The sequence below is a fragment of the Canis lupus genome, chromosome 6 (genome assembly GCF_003254725.2).
Source record: "Canis lupus dingo isolate Sandy chromosome 6, ASM325472v2, whole genome shotgun sequence".
NCBI classification, from domain to species: Eukaryota; Metazoa; Chordata; class Mammalia; order Carnivora; family Canidae; genus Canis; species Canis lupus.
In genome coordinates this window covers 52321210-52345694 of record NC_064248.1, presented here as the reverse complement: position 1 = coordinate 52345694, position 24485 = coordinate 52321210, and the positions used below count along the sequence as shown (strand labels likewise).

General features: G+C 36.4%; 1 protein-coding gene and 1 pseudogene across 4 annotated transcripts in view; one reads left to right on the top strand and one right to left on the bottom strand.

Moving 5' to 3' along the window:
* The window catches only part of DPYD (dihydropyrimidine dehydrogenase), a 796351-nt gene that overhangs the window by 19230 nt on the left and 752636 nt on the right, over window positions 1-24485 (bottom strand). For all 4 annotated transcript variants that reach the window (XM_025417538.3, XM_035718273.2, XM_049111637.1 and 1 more), the window contains one exon: window positions 3220-3363. In XM_025417538.3, the coding sequence (XP_025273323.1) occupies window positions 3220-3363 (144 nt within the window). The remainder of the gene's footprint in view (window positions 1-3219; window positions 3364-24485) is intronic.
* LOC112679033 (AKT-interacting protein-like) lies at window positions 9643-23070 on the top strand (annotated as a pseudogene).

The window sequence follows — 24485 nt, the reverse complement described above, 5'->3', positions numbered from 1 at the left end:
AGCTTATTCATTCCTCTGCTTCTTCCATCCTTGTGCTCACTGTATCCAGTCTGTTTTGAATCTCAGTTATTGCATTTTTCATTTCTAACTGATTGTTTTTTTAATTCCTTTACTTCTCTGGTAAGTGTGTCCCTGAAGTCTTTTATTCTTTCTTAAGCCCAGCAAGTATTTTTATGACTATTGCTTTAAACTCTCCATCAGACATATTAACTTATGTCTGTTTCAATTAGGTCTCTGGCCATTACCTTATCAGTTGTTTCATTTAGGATGAATTCCTCGATCTTGGCATTTTTTCTCCATTTCTGCCCTTTTCTCTGTGTTAGAAAAGCCCATTATTTTTCCTGCTCTTGAGAGAAATGGTTTTAAGAAGAAGAGGTCATAGAGTGTCCAGAGCCTGGTGCTTCAAAAAGGGTCTCTGGTGTGTGCTGTGTGCACTCTACTGCTGTGCTTTGGCTGCTCTATCCTTTAGGCCAGTCTTCTGCAGAGGCTTTCCTTCCCTGCAATGGGCAGTGTTTAGTCCTTGGCCAGAGTGCAGGGAGTTATAACTAGGTGTGCTCTGGTCTGCTTGTTAAATGATACCTCATACGACTTCCATTAGAACTGAAGCCCTGCCGAACTCTTTGGTCGGGAGATGTGGTGTGGGTAAGAGTTTCTGCTGCTTTTCTGGGGAAGGAACCTGTCATGTGGGGACTGAGGCAAACTTGACCAAGACGGTAGTACTGTCATAGCACAGAGGTTGTGGGACCTGGTGCAAATAGGTTAGGCAGTGAGTTTTGGACCTGCGCTGTTTACTGCAGATGCTTCTGTGTTTATGCTGAGTGGGTGTGGAGGAACATGGCACCAGCCAGCAACTTTGTCCTCAGAGAGGGGTCTCCATGCTTGCTGCTCTCAGGGAAGCACTCTCCCTGAGAAAAGGGAATAATCTCCCCTACTGTGTGTCCCAGGCAGTTTTCAGATCACTGTTTCCACACTGTCTGCCTCTGGGTTGTTTGCCTGCCTTCTCTGGGCTCTAAGTTACTTTTAAAAAGTTAATAAGTTCATATTATAAAATACTGTGTAACCATTACTTTGACATAAAAATGATATATAAATTATTGTGGAGTTTTCATGTACAAAATGTAAGAATAGTCTATGTTTATTTTAATATCTTGTATTTATATATAAAAAGGATTAGAATTTTATAAATCTAAACTTTCACAGTGATTTAAGATTATGGGTAATTTTTATATTACTCTTTGCACTTTTAACATTAGAAAAAACCAAATGAAACTACAGAATGTTGGAGAGAAGAATTTAACTTTGCCCAGTAATATCAATCCCAAGACATTGAGATCATGATCTGAGACAAAGTCAAGAATCAGATGCTTAACTGACCTAGCCACTCAGGCGTCCCTAACTTGCACTATTTTTAATAAGACTTATCCCTCCTTGATACTTTAAAAAATGTTTACTTACTTTCCTGACTTCAGATGTTTCTTTGGTTTATTTAATTCTGCTGAGTTTGATATTTTATTTGGATTAGTGATCGACCAGTTTGAATTCAACTTTAGTAGGTTTTTCTTTGTTCTGTTTTTGTCTTGCTTCTAGGCTATTAATATATTCCCTGAAGGAATAAAAGACTAGAAAAAGTCAAAATGCTCTTATAATCACCTTGCACTTCTTTTCCTTCAAAGATACATAGTATCTTTCTTTTACTTTTTGTATATGTATGGAAAAGATGAGATATTACATTTAATTCAAGTTAGTTTAGAAGAGAGATAGGAGTGTGACAATTCTCACTTAACCCCAAATCACGTGATAATCATTGCCAAACGTGGGAGGGTGGAGGCTTGTAAAGAGTTGAAGGATCTGGTCTTCTCTTTATCAATAGTGTCCAGTTCATTCTGTTAGTAGCACACAAATAATGTAAAGGAAACAGCTCAAGAGAGTATTTGGGGCTATTATGCTGTTAAATGTCCCAAGTGTTCACTTTATTTGGAATTATGGTATTGAAGTGCTGGTAGAATTTGTGTTCAGACACTTCTATATTTCCTTTCAGAACTCTGAATCACTGAAATTTTGCAACAGCAAGTGTAAACCCCACTGCTTTTGACTAGGACACATCCTTTTTTCTCTCCTAGGTAGAGGAGATTTTTTAAGGGCTCTAATTCCCAGTTGACAGCTAAAGATGAATTTCTGGGAGGTTCCCCTGAGAGGTCCTAAGAGCAAGCTTTTCAGCTAATGCTTCAAACAGAAAATGGAAATGCAGGAGGAGACTGTCATTAAATAGAGAAGACTACGTAACTGAAACCACATTCTGTGATGGTGATTTCAGAGAGAACGGAGTCCTATAACACCTCCCTTTTCTTTCATTAAGACAATTCCATCTTGGGGAAGGTGGGCAGGAAAGAAGCAGGCGTGGTTACGACAGGGCAATCTGAGGGATCTTTGTAGTGACGGAAGTCTTGTATCCCAACTGTGGTGGTGGAAAGAGGAAACTATACATGTGGTGGGATTGCACAGATATAAACACACATGTTTGCATACATATGGACATGCACATACAAATAAAACATTTAAAAATCTGAATAAGATTAGTAGATTGTACCTGTGTCATTATCCTGGTTGTGATAATTGCAACATGTTACCATGGGGGAAACTGAGGACAAGACCTTTCTGCATGATTTCTTACAACTGTATGTGAATCTGCCTCTCTCTCAAAATAAAAAGTTCAAGAAAAGAGAATCAAGAAAAACAACACACCCACAATTCCATTTGAATGGTAATTCTTGCTATTACCCAGAAAATAGTCTCTTGACTCCCCAGTTCATACAGGCTTTCCAGAGCCTGAACCAGACAAAGTTTGTCCAAATTGATAGTATATTGTATATTAATAATTTAGTTGTATTACATAACTAATATATCTCTTGGATTTAATTGTAGATGAAGATAATTTTAAAATGACTATGAGAAGACAAACAACTGACCTTAATAGTATTTCCTAGCCCATTTAATACATACAGAAATTTCCATGAAACATATACTTGAAAGTATTCTAAAAAGTATAAAATATACAAATAAAAGAGGCTACCCTATCACCATACACAGATTTTTAAAAAAACTTTCACGATATTTTTAAACAAAATAAGTGATAAATTTAAACAGTAAATAAACATTTACATTATACTGAGCTACATTGTATATTTACGCAGTAAAATATATATACGGCTTAATTTTTACCTTGATGGTGGGTATAGGCTTTTTGGGGATAAAATGCTTTCTCTCAAGTGGTGGAAAACCTGCATTTTGTTCTTTCTGTCTAATCTTGTTCTCTGCTATGATTTCCTTGCGCTGCTCAAGATAAGGTCCAAAACTTGGCAGTTTCTAAAAGGAAAGCACACAAATAAGAAAACGTGTTAGCTCACAGAAGAGAAAAATGTGAGGATATTAATACATAAGTATTATCAACAAAAAAATGTGTGCTTTGAAATTGTTTCTTATATACTGTAACAAGGTCTTTCTTTATTCCAGAATCATTAGTCTTCTAGGTATCAGATTCCACTAATTATTAAAAAAGAACTCAAGAGTACAATATTTTTACCAAGTATATATGTATTAAATATTCAAATGCTAATTAAATATATTTCTAAATGGAATAAAATTCACAATGGTAAACCAAATCCATTCACTTAAAACAATAGCTATTAGTTAGACCATTTGTTTGGTTTGTATAGACAGAAGGTAAAACCTATTGATGCTTTTTTTCCTCTTCATCAGGTTTTTAGCACAATATAGACACAGCCATAGTCCCTGACAAATGCTTTTGTCAATAGCAAAGGTACTTTGCCAAAGTTCTAATCTGTATCTCTATTTTATTGTGTTCAAATTCTTACTACATCTCTTTAAAGACTGTAACTAATGTTGATTGCAATTTACTGGAATAGCTGAAAAACAAAATGGTAAAAATATTGATTTCTCTGTACAGAAAATAAATTTTATTTTGCATCAAGGAGGCAAAAATAGAAATGAAAGGCAGAAGAAATATCACAGTGCTTAAACAAATTCCATCAGTATTCAAAATCACATCATGGAGCTTTAAATCTCAAGGTTATTCAACTGTACTTTACAAAGTTCATTTAGAAAGATACCTGGGTGTCATGGAAAAATACTAAGTGGTTTCAAGTTAACATGAATATGCCCTCATACTATTCATTATCCCACAATTATTTCCTCTTCAGTTTTGTCCTTTTCCTCTTCTAGAACCTTTGATCTTCATTTTTACTGACACATAATGCTGGTGATAGACACCACTGAATTCCAAATGTCTGCCTGTAACCTAGAATTGCTAGGTCTCTTTTCTAAGACTGCAAAAACATCCTTTCTCCTTTCTCCCCCCGCCCCCCTCTCTCTCATACAAAATAAAGCCCATTTATCTAGCTGATAGAGACTTGGAAAACTTCAGCACTCCAAGGTCATCCTGATCTCTGACCTAGCAAATACTTCACACTTGTTTCAAAAGACTGGCCTCCACCTGCCAGGCTGCATAATGCCCCAGGAAAATTAGTTCTCTGGCCTTTTAGAGGTGTTAGCAGGGTAGGTAAGCTAAACTTAACCCATGCTCCAGTTCAGCCAAACTGCCACTGAAAATTTATATAAAATTCATAGTAGCAGTTCTGCTAATATATTATTTGGAAATATCTAAGATTGTTACTTCCATTATCAATTTACTATAGTTATATCAACAAGTCGAGCAAATGAAGCAACGTTATGAATACCAAATTGTTTATATACAATTAAACCAGAACCATATACTTCATCCCTATGCCTCGATGCTTTCCTAAATTATAATTATAATGTGATGATTTCAGTAACATGAAATAATCTGATGAAAGGACAGAACATGGTGTATCTATTTTGCCATAAAATACATGATGCTGTCTTGTTAGAAAGCATAAAATAAGTGAGTATAATGTAGGAAAGGTAATGCTTGTTTGAAATGTCCTCTTATGAAATGATTTTTTTCCTGGGGCAGATGAGGTATTAGTTAGGGATTATATCTGATGCCAAAGAAATGCCCCTGGGGTTTTGATAACACCTCATAAGGTGGTAAACACATGCCCACATGACATAATTTTCAGAGTATCACCTTCTCCACACTTCTCATATATCAAGGGTACCGAAATCCTAATCTTATATTATTGAAGATTATCAAAAATTGTTAAATGTTGAGACAAGTGACCTCTGATTTTAGCAGATCCCTCGTGGTGGCAAGCTCAATGAAAATCTGAACCATTACCCTGATTCTCTGATTCTTACCTACTCAACATTATCTAATTCCATGTAAGAGTTCTGTAAATGTTATTCAAAAGAAATCATTCCTGGGACTTTTTGATCTATCTTCTTTTAAACATAAACCAGAGGATATTTTTCCTTCACATTTAGAATATCCTTTATCTGAAAGGAGAGAAATAAAGTAGTTAAGTTTAAACTGGGATACTTACTAATTGCTCCAGTGATAGCAATAATAATATTAATAATAACAATAATAATATTTGAAAATCCCTTGGTGCAGAACAGAACACAGCTTGAGGAAACATCTACCAGCCTGATATTTTCTGTAGGTTTTTTTTGCAGTGGTTGACCACATTTGCCATATTTAAGTTATACTGCCTTTCCATGGCTAACAGGGCTATGATTATAATGTGCAAATCTTTTATAATCGGTCCTAACAAGAGGCTCTCAATGGAACATAAAGATTCTTATAGGATTTTATTCGTGTATTCATTAGAAGAATCAGTGGAAAAGAAGGAAAATTATTGCTAATTTCTTCTTTAAATTGAAAGCACACCCGCACGAGATACCAGTGACTGACCCCACAACTTTCCACCATTCATCTCCAAGTCAAATAGGTCCATTTGTGTGTAGTTTCTCACTGCTATATGGAGATCCTAGGGGCCAAGGTATAGTACCAACTTCTGAACACTGAGGATGCCATAGTGATTTTGCTTTCTGCAAATTAGTATAAGAAAGTTTAGTGCTTTTAAAAAAATTACTTTGTTATAGGGGCACCTGAGTGGCTCAGTTGGTTAAGTGACTGACTCTTAACTTCAGCTCAGGTCATGATCTCAGGGTCAGGAGATCTAGCCTCAAGCATCCAGCTCCGTGCTTCGTACAGAGTCTGCTTGAGATTCTTTCTCTCCTTCTCCCTCTGCTCCTCCCCCTGCTTATGCTCTCTCTCTATCTCTCTCTATAATAAATAAATAAAATCTCTTTAAAAATTACTTTGATACCTATTAAGATGCCTTTACCATATCTGAGTACTGAGCATTTTAAAAGTTAAGTTTTCAGAAAATACAAAGATCAATTCTCTCCTGCACCAGATGACCACCTTTACACATACTACATTTGGGCATATATTTGTGTTCTGATCTTTCCAAAAAAACAACTAAAAAAAACAAACAGCAAAATAAAACTAAGAAAGAGTGAAGATGAATGCATAGTTAGCCAGTGTGTATGTGCGCAATCAGTGATGATTAATAAAGCATTTAGTTCAAATCTCTGCCTGAACATATAGTTAATTGATTTCCTATTGCAGGAGGAGAAGCAGCAGAGCCTGACAGAGCCAGCAGCAGGAGCTTTTCCTCTTCATTCATTATTTTCTTACAGAAAAAGTTGTAGCCCGCGGTAACTCAGAGAGGTTTTGAGCGTCATGCTATATTTCTTAAACAAAGAAAAAAGAAGAAAAAAGTTCTTTAGGACTATCAAAAGCTGCTTTGTAACTGATGAACTGAACAAAGCTCAGAAATGGTATGATTTTTGTTTCAATACTTTCTCCAGGGATTCATCATTGATGAATTTGTTCTTACCAGAAAAGCTAAATCCTACTCATTTAAAGATAACAGTATCTCACACTAAAACTGTCTCTATCCAGATATAAAAAGCATTACATTGCCGATAGAAAAGTGACAACATAATGAATCAACAATGATATCTTAAGCCAGCAAAGCTTTAAGGTAAAGCAGTCTATTTGGATTATAATTTATTCATGGATCAATCTAAAGGTAATTGAGCATATTATGAAGTAGAAAAGGGTTCTTGTTTCTAATAGAGGCAGGTACTGGTATCTTCCAGTTTAAATTGCATAATTTTTATGAGAATGGCAGCAAGTTGGCTAATAGCACTGGTGTATAGTGCTATAATGGATCAACTCTATTTTCCTAATCATACTGTCTTATCTGATTGGAAACAATAACAGCAAGAAAAGTAATTACTTTGATAGTCAAATGGTAATAAGTTAAAAGATAGAAGGATTTCAGGTTTATACTGAGTGCAATAACCATATATGTGTATACACACACACACATATAAAGATCCACATATACACTAAGAACAATATATATTACACTCAATATAAACCTGAAATCCTAATATATATACATATAAAATTGTATGTGCATATGTGTGTATATAAATGCATGTGTTCATGTATGTGTGTGCAAATGTATACACTGACAAAGGATAAGTTACTATGTTTCACAACTAAGAATTGACTTTTTTTTTTTTTTTACAAAAAACATATCCACATAAGACTTAGTTACACTATATTTTGCCATTTATGCAACAAATATAATATCAAATGCTGGTTCTAGATCAGAAACTATCCTGTACTACAGTACAGGTTAAATAATTTACATATGATATGTGTACATTTAACATGGTCATAAATTTTCCAAGTATTCCTTGCCATACATTAAGGGTACTGTCAGATTGAATTACATATTAAGTATTTCTTGTTATTGCAGTTATCAAAAGGAATGTTATACCAAACTTCTTGGAAAACTGATCTCAATCAAATGATCATGAATTGTATAAAAGAAAAGGAAGAAAATAAAAATAAAACTTCAAAGAGTTGCTCTGTAAAAAACAACAACAACAACAAAAACAAACAAACAAACAAAACCTCTCAGGAAGGTAGTGGAATACTTTTTAGATACTTAAAATAAAAAATCTGGGTATAATGGCTGGGAACATGAGTTCTCTGAGTGTGTTTCTAACATATCTTTATTTCAACCACTGTGTGCTCAGCGTGATGTAAGCATGGGAGACAGGTGAGAAGTCTCTGTTCTGTTCTGTCCGAATTCAGTTACTTTTCTTCCTCCCTTCTCTCAATTACAAAAGTACTCAACTGCTTACATTTGATCCTGATTTTTATTTCAAAATCTGTTTTAGCATGGCTTAGAATCAGAAACTCAGAGTTTTCCCATGAGTAATTGGCATGAAATGCTTAATCACTTGTCACTTACAACAGTAAGCATTTTTTCATGATATTATCAAATTTGGACAGTAGAAAACAAAAAGCAAAGGACTATCTACATTTTATCATAATACTACATGGTGCCCAATGGTGTAAATGGTGATACTGGAGCTGGACATGCAAAATACCTGAAAATAATGAAATATAACTATTAGTTTAGTCTGATAAATTTAAGAGTACAAGTTTTGATAAACCATCTGATGTCTGAATCAGTCAAAAGCAATGACAGTTCATGTGTCTTAGTGAAAGTAGAAAGCCAACATTTGCATAGTGGTTAGGGTACTGATTTAGAAGTCAAATTTGCATTAAAATCACAGTTTTATACTCATTAGCTGTGTGACTATAAGCCAATTACTTAACCATTCTGCTACTAATTTTCCTTATCAACGAAATGAGAATGACAGTATCTAACACACGATGTTGATATAAGCATTAAATAGAATAATATTTGTAAAGTGCATGCCTGCCAATTTATTCCCATAAGCCTTAACTGCTTATATTGCATTGTGTCCCATGCTCTGTATTTCCATGTTGGCTCATACATCCCCTCTGTTAGGAAGCCCCTGCCAGTCTTTTTCATCTGGTACATGCCCATTTGGCATTGTAGCCTCAGCTTGGTTTTCATAGCATCTAAGTAATCTCCTTAACTGACTCCCCTCCCTTTACAGTGGCAGGGGCCCCTCGCAGTGCTCCAGGGCGCTGTGGGCATACTCTAACTCCTGCATCTGCCGCACTGCCTTATCACTATTAGCCTATGCCTCTATTGTCTCTGCTGGAGGTCCTAGAAGATTCGTTTTTTGATCCAGCCCATAATAGGGACACAAGATGTTTTTGAAACTTAACAAACGAATGAATGAATACCTTGAATGCATTTTAAAAATCCTGCTGGTTGTTTGAAATGTCAGATAACCTGAAACAATTACTTTCAGAAAGAAATTAATTTACACAAATAGGTCCATTTAACATTAAGATCCTTTGAAGTAAAAAGTACCGGACACTTGAAATGTATTTTAAAAGACAATCTGTGACCTCAAAGAACCTATAGTTAATAATAATGGCAGTACCTTGAGACAAGGGCTGAGGCAGAGGTGACACAGAATGCTAGATGTGCAGTGACAATGTGTACCTAACCCAAGCTGAGGGGTCACAGCTCTTCTAGAAGGGGTGACATCTGAGCTAAGTTCTGAAGGATAGGTTGGCAAACAGTGAAGGTGGAGGTGTGAGGGTCAGGAAAGGGAAAGGAAATCCTCCTGGTGGAAGAAACACCAGGGGGAGAAGGGCCTCACTTTGGAAGAGGTGCTGGAGAGCCAGCAGACTAACCCTGTGCTCTCTGTTTAATCAGATACAAGATGGCAAGGAGTTTCCTCTGTGAAGGGGAAGCAGAGCACATCTTGTTGTGGAACGACCACACTGGAATGTATGTTAGGAAGACTGTCAATCAAGAGGAGAAAATCAACATTAATGGAATGCTAACAGAGGATGAAGGAGTTAAGACCTGCTTTTGGAAGGTGCTGGGCCTGCAAAGACAAGTAGGAGGAGGTGAGTTTTTTTTTTTTTTTTTTTAAAGCAGTTTATGGTTTTGGGAGGAAGGCTGGCTGCAATCTTTGAAACCGAGGGGAGAAAATTATTTTATGCTGAAATATTTAAATGATGCCCTTCAAGTTCCTCTAAAGAAACAAACTTCACTGTTTAAAGTGGTAACCTTTAAAACAAAACCTTTGCTTGGAGTTTGGGAGATGAAGCCCTGTGGCATGGTTTAGGAGAAACAAAAACAAAAAGATGGCCAAACCATGGTGCATGAGGAATGCAGAATTCTGAAGCGGTGGGGAGAAGAGAGAAGAGAGGGGAAAAAGAGCCAATAGAGAAGGAAGAGGGAAGGGACAGAGAGGGAGCAGAGCCTGGTGGTACGAGGGCTGGAGGACTTTAATAAAGAAGAGCTCATATTCAATTTCAAGCTGTTTGTGTTGCTGCAATTGAAATCCTCCTCTCTGACCCTTAAAACTTAAGTCTCCTACAAACTTATACGCCATAGAGAGAAATTTGGAAGAAAATCAGCAAAATAGGCTTGAGTTTCATGGTTGGTTTGGCATATAGCTCAAAGAATAAGAACCAACAAGAAGTAAGATTGAGGGAGATGCAGAATTCAGTGAGAGGGAGAATTTATAGCAGGAAGTGACCTAGAGAATATAATCTCCAGGGATTTGGTAGCAATTTCCAGAAGCAGGGGACTGGGTGATTTCAGCTGACATCTGGGTTCCATAGGCAGTTTTACGGAAGAATAGGATAAGTAAAGGAAGAGATGCACAAACATTGTGATGTAACCCTGATCCAAATGAGCACTTAATTCCAACTAAGAGACTTCCTAGTGAAGGGGAAATTTAAACTGTGATGAAAGATTATAAAAGGGAGAAATAGTATGTGGTGCTGGAAAGGGATGCGAGAGATAAAGGAATGGATGAATAAAAAAACGAAAAATTAAAACAAAACAAAACAAAACAGGATGAACCCATACAGCTAAAATATGATATGTGACTGGGCAATAGCAGGGGATTCAACTGGGGAATCTGCGGAGGGCTCTGAATTCTGGGCAAAGTAGCTTGGATATTTGTTCTTTAGGGTGAAGGGAAACACCAGCTATTTGAAAATACGTGATTAGATCCCTCTGGTGGTGGAAAGATGGGTTGTGGGAGGGAGGATATTTGTGGCAGAAAGAAGATAATGATCCAGAATGTTAGAGACGGGGTTTTGGTAGAAGCAGAAAAGTGAAATGGATGACCTATAAGATTTTTGTTGTTGTTGTTTTAAGAGCCTATGGTACTCTGCAAAATAGAGAAAAATATTGACTACACACCCCGACCCCAACAGTCCAACATTGATCTTCACTCCCACACTGTCCGCTGGCCTCTTCACCCCTACTTTCACAGTGACTTCTGCCTGAAACCACCCAGCTTTCATTCTTTCTGACCCAGAACCTTTCTCTGACACACCTCCCTATCTCTTTGCTGCTCATCTTTCTGCAAATGACCCTTCCTCTCTGAGCATCCCCTGCTCAAACAGAATCTCAAACACCTTCAAAATCACAAAAGAGCTCGTGTTAACTGATAACCGCAGAGGCTGTAAGCTTGCAAAGAGTTACTTCTCAGTCAAAATGAACATGAAATCATGGTGGTGGGCAAGCTGGGCTTAGTTTTTCTTTCCTGGCACTCTGGAGGACACTTACTCATAATCTGTAGGAATGACGAAGTGGGGAGAAGACACGGAGGACATCAACCCCCTCAACAACAGCTGTAGTGGGAGGTGATTAGAAGTTCAAAAAATGAAGGAACTGCCTTGTCAGCATCATCTTCATCAGAATCAGCACATTACCTGAGCATTGCTATACCCTAGGCCCTCTGCAAAGCATGTGAATACATTATCCCTTCTTTACTGCAACCCTGTGAAACGGGGATTGTCCTTGTCCCCTTTACAGATGAGAACACAGTTTCAAGAAGGTTAAGCCACTTGTTCCAACTCTCATCATTACTAAATGGCAGAGCCAGGATTCAAATCCCAGTCTGCCAGATGTCAGAGCCTGTGCTATGCTGTCACTCATGTTTCTTTATAGTCCTTACAAAGCTCTCTATTAGATGAGTATGTAATATATTTTTAAGTGATATGAAGAGGCATATTACACATATAATCCATTCCTTGAAATCTATGCTTTTTTTCTCATTCTACAACCTATGCAAGGAAAAAATGTTTCATACAGTAGACACCATTTTAAAAAAATGCTGAACACATACCATGAAAAATATCTGTATTACTTCAGTCCTGTTTATTATTGGCCTCAAGTTTAATGAGCTCAAGTTAATACAGGTGAAAGGCCAGAGTGTTACATGCAGCAGTTAATGAAATACCATAGAGCTGCTGAGAAAATGATTAGCAGCCAAATGTGAATTTAATATACTTCATCTCAAGGAGCAATGCCCCATGGGAGACATCTTTCCGGGGGAGGCAATATAGGAAATAGCACTTGAGAGTTAGAAGATGGGGCTCTGATCTTTGCCTTGATGTCAGCTTGTTTTGTGACCTATGGGAGCTAGTGACTCCTCTGGTCTCAGTTTTCTCATCTGTAAAATGAGGGGGTCAGACCAGATAATTTGTAAGTTTCTTTTCAGTGATATGTTTTGCATTGTTTTCAAATTAACAGTTAGAAATCTTCAGGGTTTATGGGGCATCTGGGGGGACTCAGTCAGTTAAGCCTCTGACTCTTGATTTTGGCTCAGGTCAGGATATCAGGGTCATGATCAAGCCCCAAGTTGGGCCCTGTGCTCAGTGGAGAATCTGCTTGGGATTCTCTCTCTCTCTCTCTCTGCTCCTCCCTGCTGTTCACTCTCTCTCTAAAATAGATAAATCTTTAAAAAAAAAAAAAAAAGAAATCCTTAGAGTTTATGACCAGGTGGCATCACATCCACAGTTTTATCCACATCACATCTACATCACATCCACATCACATCTACGGAAATATTGGATTGAGTCACAAATTATAACTCTTCCCATCCTATTTACACAATATTCTAAGTCTTTTTACGCTGTAAAATATGGATAATAAGGATAATGTTTATCAAATTCCCAAGGCTGGATGGGAAACTGTTTTAGGCTTTACTGGTGGAAGGTACAACTAAAGATATCGTCTCTATTTTCTAATTATGGAATAATAAAACCTGTGTAAATAATTAAAATAAATAAAATAGTCTTTTAAATGAAGGCTAATATAATCTGTATAAATAGAGGAATGCATACAGATCACAACCAACACTGCACCGTAACTATCTTTACACAGTTTGGTTTAGTTACAACTCACCTGAGAAACGTTCTATACGAAATCAACCACATGCACATTAGAAGTGGACATACGTGATACCAGACATGAAATCACCAAGTCACTAAGACACAGACACACATGTAGATGCGTTTGGCATGTGGTTACAGGATGTTGGAAGAAAATGGATGCTTCTACTAAAGCAGTCCAATGTACCGAGTGATCACTGGGGTGCAGAGACTAAGACACCTGGTCTTTAAGACAAGTCACTTGCTCTCTATGGGCCTCAGTTTTCATTTGTGCAAAATGGAGATTACAATGACCATTTTGCCTCCTTGCTCTTCACAACAACTGTTTGAAATAGGAAGATTCTAATATATCATTAAAACACACAGCTTTTACCATTTGGAAAACTATAAAGCAGTACAGAACCAAAGTGTTATTTTATTATAGTGAGCATAATTTGTATTTATGTAGAATTTTTAAACATCTTTACAATATGAAGATGAAGTGAGTATTCTGCATTATAAAAATGTCATATAAAGATTAGCCTCACACAAACAAAGACCTCCTAAGCTATAGTCCTTCCAATGCCTGTAGGAGGACTTGGATGGAATGATTTGCTTTGGAAATCTACCTTCAAAATGCTACTGTTTTCATGGCTAAATATTGCATAGAATGTCAAGGGCAAAAACCAATGAGGGGAAAATGGAATAAAAATTACCTCATACAATAGGATAGAAGCAGAGAAAAACAGAAAAATGGGGTGATGAGGAAAATGGGACTGCTATAAATATGAGAAAAAGCATTCAGGAGTCAGGCTATATTTGGAGCAAGAGTAGAAGATTAATCAATCTTTTCTATATTTATTCAATATGATACTTAATATTTTCCCTACACAGAAACACCAGGATGACTGCTTTAAGCCTTTTTACCTGAAAGTGTGGTATAGAGCATAAAATATCACATTTTGATCCAATCAAAAACCCTATTTGGAATTATAGTTCAGGACATATTGGAAAAAATGATCATCATTTTGAAAGTCAATTTCTAGGGTTTCTATACTAAGCAGGAGATTTACATTGGAGAGAAAATAAAAGGAAGTGCAAGTTTTTAGTTGAAAGGAAAGAATTTTCTAAGATAATTAATTACCATACTTGTAGGAAGTATTTAACATGGGAAAGAATCTTTCATATGTGTAGCAAAGTGCTCCATAAACAACAGCTTCTGCGTGCAAACATGGAGACACTAGCAAACAACCATAAGATAAAATTCATCTCTGTAACCGGGGTCACTACGGAAGGCAATCATTGCCCCCACAGATTCTGGATTTTCCTCTCTGTCTCTTCCTCATTACTTTCTAAACTATATTACCATTATTTATGCATTCTTTCTTTTTATGAGTGTATCATAAACATTTTGAGGACAGGATACTTTTTGTAGCTGTTTTATCTTCCCCTTAGTTCTTTGTATATAGTTGGCCTAATTAACACAATAACTAATTATAAATTAACTACTGTTAATTTATAATTAGTAATTAATACTAAAGTGTCAGTATATAAAAGCTATACTGACAAGAAATTTCAACTAACCTCGATGTGATCACAGCTTAATGAACAGTAAGTAATGTTCAGTGTAGTCTGAACACTTTTCATACAAAATGTCCAGAAAGGTTCTCTCTCTGCACAATGCTTGGCAAGAATGAGACTCATCTAATGTTTAATGACCAAACAAGTAATTTTTGCCCTCATCCATAATATTACATAAGCCAATCCCTGATAATAACACTTGCTTTAAAATTGTACAATATCCTACAGACTAACACATTTGTAATAATAAGGTATTGCAAGGTATAGTTCCAACAAATCAATTTAGATTCAAGGCTTAGAGCTCAACACAAATAATTTCTTTGTATTTTCCTGGACCTTTGCTTAAAGTTTTCTATCAAGAAAATAATAATGACCAACTATTTCGCTCTCCGGCTTAAAAAAAAAAAAAAATCAAACAACAGAATCAAATAGAAACCAAAAAAAAAAAAAAAAAAAAAAGTCAAACAACAAAAAATATTTGTAGGCCACAGTTCTTAAGAAGCCATTATTTTATTGAAAATGTACTTTGAACAATTGTGAATCTAGGTAATTATTGCATTAGATCAAACATCAAGCTTCTGGAAACAATAACTCACTTGACTTCTGTGGGCTTCATGCAGGCCCTATGGTCAATAGTCCATGCTGATGGTACTTAGACACTCCTGCTCTTGACTGCCAAAGTCTATTATAAAGATGAGCCTCATGTTTGGCAATGGCTAATACTACAAAATGAAAACAGCAGTCAAAGAAACTGGCCATTAGGCTTGGAGAAGAATAATCTGTACATAATTTTCTCAGCAAGCTTCATCAGATATCTGCCAGTTGGTGAACATTGCATGTCCCGAGAGGTATTAGGACCAAACTCTAAAACTAAATAACATAGTTAACAGTACTTCCAGTTTTAGAAATTATTTTTGTATATTGTCTGATTTAATTTCCACAATAACAGAATTATTATAATATTGATGAAACCTGAGGCCCACAGATATGGTGAGTACACGAAGCCCAGTGCCACGTAATGGTAATGGCAGAGCACACCCAAACCTAGGTCTCTCACCTCCAAGCCTCTCACCTTCTCCTCTACATTGACTGGCTGGGTCCTTTCTGAGCTGTTTGGCTGTTATTTCATATAAAGTTACTGTATGATTTTTGATGCTTTAGGAGAAGATACCAAGGAGAAGCTCTAATAAGATGTGTTCTTATGAAAGACTCAGTCTATGCACTAAGCAGTGAAGACATAATAGGGGGCAAAACAGATATGATCCCTATCCTCAGGGAGTTTGCAGTATAGTTTGTAATGTAATGGGATTAAACATAAATAATCCTACAAAAACATATGCAACATTTATCACAATTTTTGATGATACACATTTATCTGATCATTTAAGATCAAATCCTATCACACAACCTCTAACCCTATCTCATATCCAACAGGTGAAATCAATGCCCATATATAACCCAATCATCCAATCTGTCCATATTTACACTTGAAAACTGAAGACGCTACAGAGCACAACTGCTCCCTGCACAACTCTGCGACCATGATTTCAAGTGACATTCACTAGTGCCAACAAGCCTTGCTGTGTTACTACATGGCTCATCAGCTTTCTCACTCTACCTAGGGACAGTTTTATATCTTCTTGCTCCTAAACTCTAAAGGGCTACCCCTTTTCATTCTCATTTGAGGATCTGGTCTCACATTATCGGTGTTAAAAATACTGAAGTAACTTTTCTATTCTGAATTTTATAAATCTCTCTCATCTGTACTATCACCCCCTATCTTTTCTTCTGTTATGATGGGAAGCGTCCTGGTTCTTTCAAAAGATCCACTGAGGGCTCTTTCTTCTATACATCTGATCACATGAAGGAATTTGCTTCTTTAATTTTTATCTCTTACCATCCCCTGATTCACTCTCATTTTCTTATTATTTCTGTTAACGCACAAATATGCTTTAATCTCTCCCATCCTAAACACAAATACAGAAAACAAATAAAAGAACTCTGTCTCTGCAACCACTTCCCTGCATTCTCATTTACCTATTTCCCTTCAAACCTCTCTTAAGCACTGCTAGTAGTGTCTGTCCTCCCACCCTCACTTCCCATTCACTCCTCAGTTATTCAGAGCAGGAATTTGTCCTCCATTCTCAGCCACAGAAATGCTGTGGTGATGGGGCCAACAACAACCTTTATTTTGTAAATCATATGGCCATACTTTTGTGCTCATTTTACTTTCCCAGCAGCATTCAAACTAGATGATCCCTCCTTCCTTCTTAAAATACTATCCTACTCTTTTCCTACATCATTTCTGTATCTTCTTTATTGGGTAAATCTTTTTTTCTGAAACCTATAGGTTGGAATAACCAAGGCTCAGTCCTAGACACTCTTTTTTCCCCATTGCCAGCATACTCTTTCCAAGTGATCTGATCTTATCTAATGGCTTTAAATACCATTTTTTAAGCTATGGCTTTCAAATTTACAACTCCAGTTCTGTTCTTCATACTGAGCTCTAGACTCTTACATCCAGTGACTTAATTAACATTTAATTAGATGTTGAAAAGTGATCTCAAACTTAACATGTCTTAGGTAGATCCCTTGTTATTTCACTCCAAATCTTCCTCTCCCAAACTTCCCTATTTCAGTTAATGGAATGACTGCTGACCCATTTGCTTAAGTCAAAAACCTAGGGCTGGTCTGGATTTCATTTTTTCCTCTTATTTTCCTCTCTAGCGCCAATCCTTCAGCAAAACTATGCTCACAACAATCTTAAATGTCCCCCACTTCTCACCATCTCCATTGATATGGCTCTAGTCCAAGGCTCCACTGTCTCTTACCAGAAACACTGCAGTAGCCTCCTAACTGATTTGCCTTTCTCTTTTGACTCACTATAATGTATTCTCCACATAGTAGCCAGAGCAATTGTCTTAAATAGAAATGAGAACATGTCACTCCTCTGCTTAAAATTCTCCAATGATTTCCCAATGTACTTAAAATAAAATCTAAAAGCTTTGCAATGACTGCAGGCTTATCTGGCTCCTGCCTACCTCTTCAATTTTATTTTTTACCACTCTCCTCTTAATTTACTACACTGCAACCATACTCATGTACTTCTTTCTGTTCTCAAAAAGTCTTAGGGCCTTTATACTGAAAGTAGATCCTCCAACTCATACTCTGTATATCTCCCTTTTGATAATCATCATATTCTTTATTCACTTATTTTGTATCTCCATCCTTTCTAGAAGATATGAGCTACCAGAATGGGATATTCATAAATTTTGTTCACTGATGTTTCCTTAGACCTTTTAAGAATAGTTGGCCCATCATACGTTCCTAAATGAACGAATGTTTGAGTAACAGTATATTTAGGATAAACAGTGCAGTCCTTGATGTTGGCTTTCAACCTGGGTTCCATTATGTACTGGGCTTTGGACCTGGTCAAATTTTGTTTTACGTTTAAGATCTCTGTTGCCTCATTCATAAAATGGGAATAACATTTCATAGGGTTGTAATAAGGATTATATAATTTTATGTAAAGTATATAAAATGAAGCCAGAGCTTGGTAAACATTAGGCACTTATTATAATGCTAGTCCTTATCATCAGCATTATTTTTATATAAATCCTTGGGACATGTTATAGTTTTCTTTCTATTATTAACTTACATATGCTTTAGCACATTTTGCGATGTGCTTAATATGCTAAAGTAAACATTCCCCCGCCCTCCCATAAACCCTTTTTTCCAGACTTTATAAGGAAAATCAATGGCTTAAGCATGTTTTACATGATGGAGAATTGTTTATTTCACATTTAGACTGCATACACTCCATAAAGTAAGAATTACTCACATAGTTATATAATTTTATGCTCCACATGTTTAAATAAGTAAAATTACGAAAATGAAGATTTGATAGTTGAGAAGTAAATGTAAACACTAGTTCTTAAAGAATGAAAGCAAGACCATTCTGTAGCCTAAAGTAAATGCTGTCATTGGTGGGGGTTGGGGAAAGATGCTACGATCTGAGCCCATTACCGTGCTACTTCATGAACATCTGGCAGTCTGTCACTTCACAGGCAACAACATCTTCTCTAAACAGAATAGACTTGAATTCATCAGGGATTCCCATAGTACAGTATATGCTTAACTTAAGTACCTGCTTTCCGTGATTTCCATAGATTATCATATTCATGACACTGTGGAGTGAAAGCATTCTTCTCACTCTCTAACCAGAACATGAAAAAGAAATTAAAACATTGGCAGGCACTTTGTCTCCAGTTTGTTGGACAAGTAAGAAAAGGATTTTCCACCCATTTATGTAAATGAAATTCTGTCAACTTAGAGCATTTTAACAAAGATGACAGCCGCCTGTCTATTAATAAATACCTGACAGGATAACAATTACAATTGTGGTTGACTGTTTTTCTTTCTATAAATGTAGGTCAGTGGGTATTTTAAAATAATTTATTTAAAATAAATTTGCAAACCCCAATAACTTTTACCCTCATCTCTATTAACCGAGAAAGAAATTTTAACATGTGCATTTTTGCCTTCTTAATAGTGGTTTTAGAAGATTATGGCCAAATCCCTTTAAATACATATAACTATGTTATTATATATGTGTGCGCTTACTCTGTGTATACACACACGCATACATATAAAGACATGTAAGACATCCACACTTGGATCCAATATTTTGAATTCTGTAGAAAGACTTATAGGCTCTCTGTTATCCAGAAGTAGTTATTCAGATTAGGGATTATCTTTGTGCTACTTTTTCTTTCTTACTTTGGATTGTATTCATTGCTGACTATCAGAAAGGAAGAATAAGAATATGTAACCAATTAATTAATCTGGCTACCCATCAAATTTTGGGAATATGTTTAGTAGAGAAAGAAGTGAATTCAATGAATAAATTGAGTTTTGAGGGATTATATATGGAATTCATTAATCCACTCTAGCCCAAAGCCCCATTAGTTAGATTTCAGAAAGTGACTTTCTGAACAGGATTAGGATAAGATTTTGAATTTTTTGTGAAATAACTTTCCGAGACAATGTGTTTTTCTCTGTTTACTGGAGTTTGGGAGAGGATCTACACTGATGTATTAGTATGCCAGTTAAAGTACTCCCCAAACAGTGAATTGTTTTATCTTTATCTACTACAAATTGAAAACACAACATTGTATTTCATCACATTTAAGATGTCACTATACATCGCTTTTATGCATATAGTAAGAGGAAAATTATAAGCAAAATAAATTTTTAAAATTATTACTAAAACTTCTAGATATTTAGAATCTGTTAAAGAGAAATTAATTGCAAGACATCCTGAAAAAAATTCATGTCTTAGAATGGAAGAAATATAGTATGTTCCTCAAACACTGACTGGTTCATCTCTAGGTTTTTTTCTCATCATTGTCAGCAGCCATAATATAGTATCTCATTATTTCAAGAGCAATGCTATGTGAAAATTACATCATCATTCCTAAAATCCTATTTGTAAATAAAAGTCCAAATTTTAGAAGTATAAAACAACAGCACCAAAATTACCATCAACAAAAGCAGGGAATAAACATTGTTCTACTTCCAGCTTTATCCCAGAAATCAATGTGAGTAACTGAAGGAAAAAAGCAGAGAGGAGTAGTTAATTGGATGTTTCTGATTTGAGTTGACTCTAGATGTGAATGCTTCCAAGATAGATGTCTGTTGTTTCTTGAATTCCATACTCCCTATATCTCCTCTATAGATAGATAGTGCCAATTTTTAAAACTGAAGAATATGTAAAATATGTATTTGCATTTATATCTTCTAAGGTGATTTTTGGAGAAAATTTCACAAATAACATTGTTCCTTCAAAGAAAACCATGATACCATTTTTTAAGAGCACAATTTACCTCTTGAATTTCTGGATGAAGGTCTTTGCATGAGGTAAATATCGGAGCAGTTGACAGGCTTAGTTATTTCTAGGAAAAATTTCTGTTGATCATCGTGCAGGGATTAATTCAAGCACTGCTCTTTTGAGATACTTTTTCTAGGACAGAATAAGCCACACAGAGAAAGATATCCAGACAATGTCAAAAGATACAGCATCATTATGCCATTTAATGGCTGATGTGGGTTACGTCAGCCAGTCCTAGGAAAGTGGGTTTTCCCTGAATAAGAATGATTCAAAAAGATAATGTCGTGTTTTATTAGAATCTATAAAATCATAAGCAAATACCATATATTCCTGTTAGTCATCCAATGATGGAATTGTATATATGATGGCACTAATGGATTCCTTAAATGCAAATTACTGCCAAATTCCTAAGTAAACTGTCCCCTGCTTCAGAGACATTATAATCCATCTCTTATGTCAGATGGACTGAGAGACTTAGCCTTCTGATCACATAGGCTTTACTGCTTTTCTTCATTCATCTCCCACACTCAGTAATCCTTTTACTTCTCCTTTCTAAGTTTATAATTTAAATGCAATCTATTCATTTATCGAAAAAGAGACCCTAGTTTAAATGGGATGTCTTTGATTTACGGCTAAAGAAGCTGTTACTGGTTATACAATGGTCTGAATCCTATTACACATATAACAATCTGGGGAGCCTCATTCCCTACTTGCCTTCACCAATGTTTTGTGTCAACACACAGAATTAAGGCTGGCTACTAGCTTTGGGGTCCTCTCCTGCTCTGACTTCTTTCATAGTCTTGCATTTTATGTTTGAGAGAAAAGTCCTCAAGGAGCAGAACTGGCTGTATTAAGTTCTCTGGTTTTTCATCAAAATGGATTTTGATTTTATTATTTAAAAAATTTAAAATAGCAGATTGGCTAAATTGGCATTAATTTCTCAAAATCCTAGATGGCCATTAAAAAGAAAATCATATTTGGCAGTTTTGTAAGAAGTATAGAAAATTCTTACATAATATATTTTTGGGTGGAGAAATAAAAAGCAGAATTAGACCATTATATGCAGTATTACAACTTAAGAAATCATTGTTTTTATATGTATATACATCCCTGCATACACAATTTGTGGATTAAATAAGAACATTTTTGATTGGCTGGTGATGTCTTTTGTAGGCCAGTCTTTTTAAGTAGAAGTCAATGAGTATGGCAGAAGTTTCACTAGAATAATGAAACCAGTTTGTAAAAATATGAAAAAAAAAAGACTGTATGTAGATTAGAGGTGGTAGTGGCAAATACACTGATGTTGGAAAAATAAGTTGTCAGTAAGGGAGTTAGAAGATCTGTAAACAACAGTTGGTGAGAGAGAGTGAAAGCTGGGATTTTATAAGCTTTTAAGACCCGTTAAAGGTACTATCTACTTCACAAGCATTTAAAATTGGGCACTGATGTGAGTGATTTGCATTATCCTACCTCCTACTCCTGACAGTCTTTCAAGGCCGGAGTCAGCCCCTGTTTAGCTGGAAGGAAACCAAGGCTGGGGAGCAGTGAAGTGAATTCTGAAGACAAAAGAGTTTGATGACACAGATTACTAATTTTTTTTGTTTGTAGTCCACATCATGAACCATTTGTGGTCCATTTGTGGAGCATGTCCACAGCCCTGTATGCAAATGACCTGACGATGAAAAGAAGATATTAACAGAGGTTGTGATAATTAGTCCTCCATGTGCTGCTCCAAAGAAACAGCTGCCTTCTGTTCCCCAAAATGCTTTGCTCATAACTAGGCCGACATCTCCTGTCCCAGCAACACCCTCAATGAATGGCACACATGCTTCTTATGAACCTTCCACCTGGAATATACTTTTCTTGCAGAATTTACCATGGTTGTGAAGCAGAAGTTACCAAGTATCTATGCAGAGTCACCTTCTCGCTCTGCATTAATGTGGTTCGAAGCAATATTCATACAGCATGGACTTTATCAAGATGCTGTAGTTAAGTTTACATTCCCATTAACAACCTAGATGGTGAATGTCCGCGCTTGGTGCTAGATATTCCCATCTTTCACCTGCTGGTCGATCCCACCTCAGATGAACTGGCTGTGAAGAGCGCATTTGCAAACTGGAAGTGGAACCACGATCATATTTGGCAAGTATTCATGTATGTGAGGAAAATTTTCTACAAGACTGATACACCAGCCCCCTGAACCAGAGGCCATGGTACTATATGTAAAAGATATTCAGCTTCTTCAAAGTAAAGTGGTTGACAGTGCTGAAGTACGCAGTGCTTGTGTGTTTGACCAACCTAAGATATAAGACCTCTATGCAATTAGCTTTCCCCCGGGGAAGCCTTCTGTACATGATGAGGCCAGAGGGGAGATGCTAGCTCAGAAGAAGAAGCCTGAAAAAACAGGACAATAAAAGTTCATGTTGCTGGCCTGTTGTGGGTAAAGCCTGGTTCAGTATAACCTTTCATTACGGAAGAGAAAACAGTAGCAACTTAAGGTGCTGGTGAATCTGGTGCCCCATACACTTTCCTGCAGGGCTGGGCTCGAGTTAAAGCTGACCAATGATGAAGGGACTGACTGAAGAGTAGCACTGTGTGAATGAGGGCTGGTGTTGGTGTTGTCCATGATGCTTAGGCTCTACCAGCCGGTTTGGGAAGCCTCTCTTCAGGTAATGGATTACTTCTGTCAGGGTGTCATTTAGGGTGGTTATTGAATTCATACTCTACATTATTGAGGATCTTGAGGCTTAAAATTTATTATTTATTTATTTATTCATTCATTCATTTAAGAGGGGGGAGGGGCAGAGGAAGAGGGAGAGAATCTTAAGCAGACTCCACTTAGGGTTATTATTGCCCACGCGTGGAGCCAAACGTGGGGCTCGATCTCACGACTCTGTGATCATGACCTGAGCCAAAATCAAGAGTTAGATGCTTAACTGGCTTAGCTATCCAGGCGCCCCACGCTTGAGGCTTAAATATTCTCTGAATATAGTTCTAAAAGTAAGGTACATTCACTTAAACTAATAGAGGAGACACAGTTCAGCATTATCTAATGATTTTTAAATCAGTGACTTCAGTTGTACATATGTTAGTGTATAGAGAAGAGAAGCAAAGTGCTTTGAAAGTCTGGATAATCTTCTGTCTGAATGATTCAATTAATTAAACCAATGTTTACTGAGCACCAAAAAATGTTTTTTTTTAGGCACTGATCTCTCCAGCTGACTCAATATTCAGTGAGGAGACCCAAATTTAGTGCATCTTGGATACCTTCTAAAGGGTGGCTGTGGTGTGTCTTACTGAGACACCATTTTAGGAGGCCTAGATATAGATTGCCCACGTGAAATGCAAGAAATGGGTAGCTTTTCTCACAGAATCCATTTCTGTACACAATCTCTTTCCTGTAATGGTTTGTAGTACAGACGAATTACTGATTTTGGTTAGTGTCTTCTAATACTCAGCAGATACTCGAACATGAAACTCAAGTCCCCCTAGGATAAAAAGCATAATGACAGGTTGAATGTGCTAACACTACAGATTCCCCAAATAAAACCTTTATTGATTGAATGCCTTATCATCATCAAGAGTAACTCATTTATTTGATGCTTTCAAGTACTGTATATATGAATGTATGGATGAACAAAGCCTTTTTTCCTGAACAATCTTCACTAAAAGATTACTTCAGAATCATAGGTGAAAGCTTTATTATTGCTGTATAATTGTAGAGGACGCCTAGAGGAAGCTAGGTCAAGCACTGTTATCTTTCTCTTATACTGATTCAACCTACTGCATACTGGGCTTTATCCACATCCTACCAAGTTAATAAAGAGAAGATCAGAAGACAAACTTAATCCATAATATGAATCTACTGCGTGGAGCTTTTAGTTTCACTATACTATCAAGAATTTAATTTTC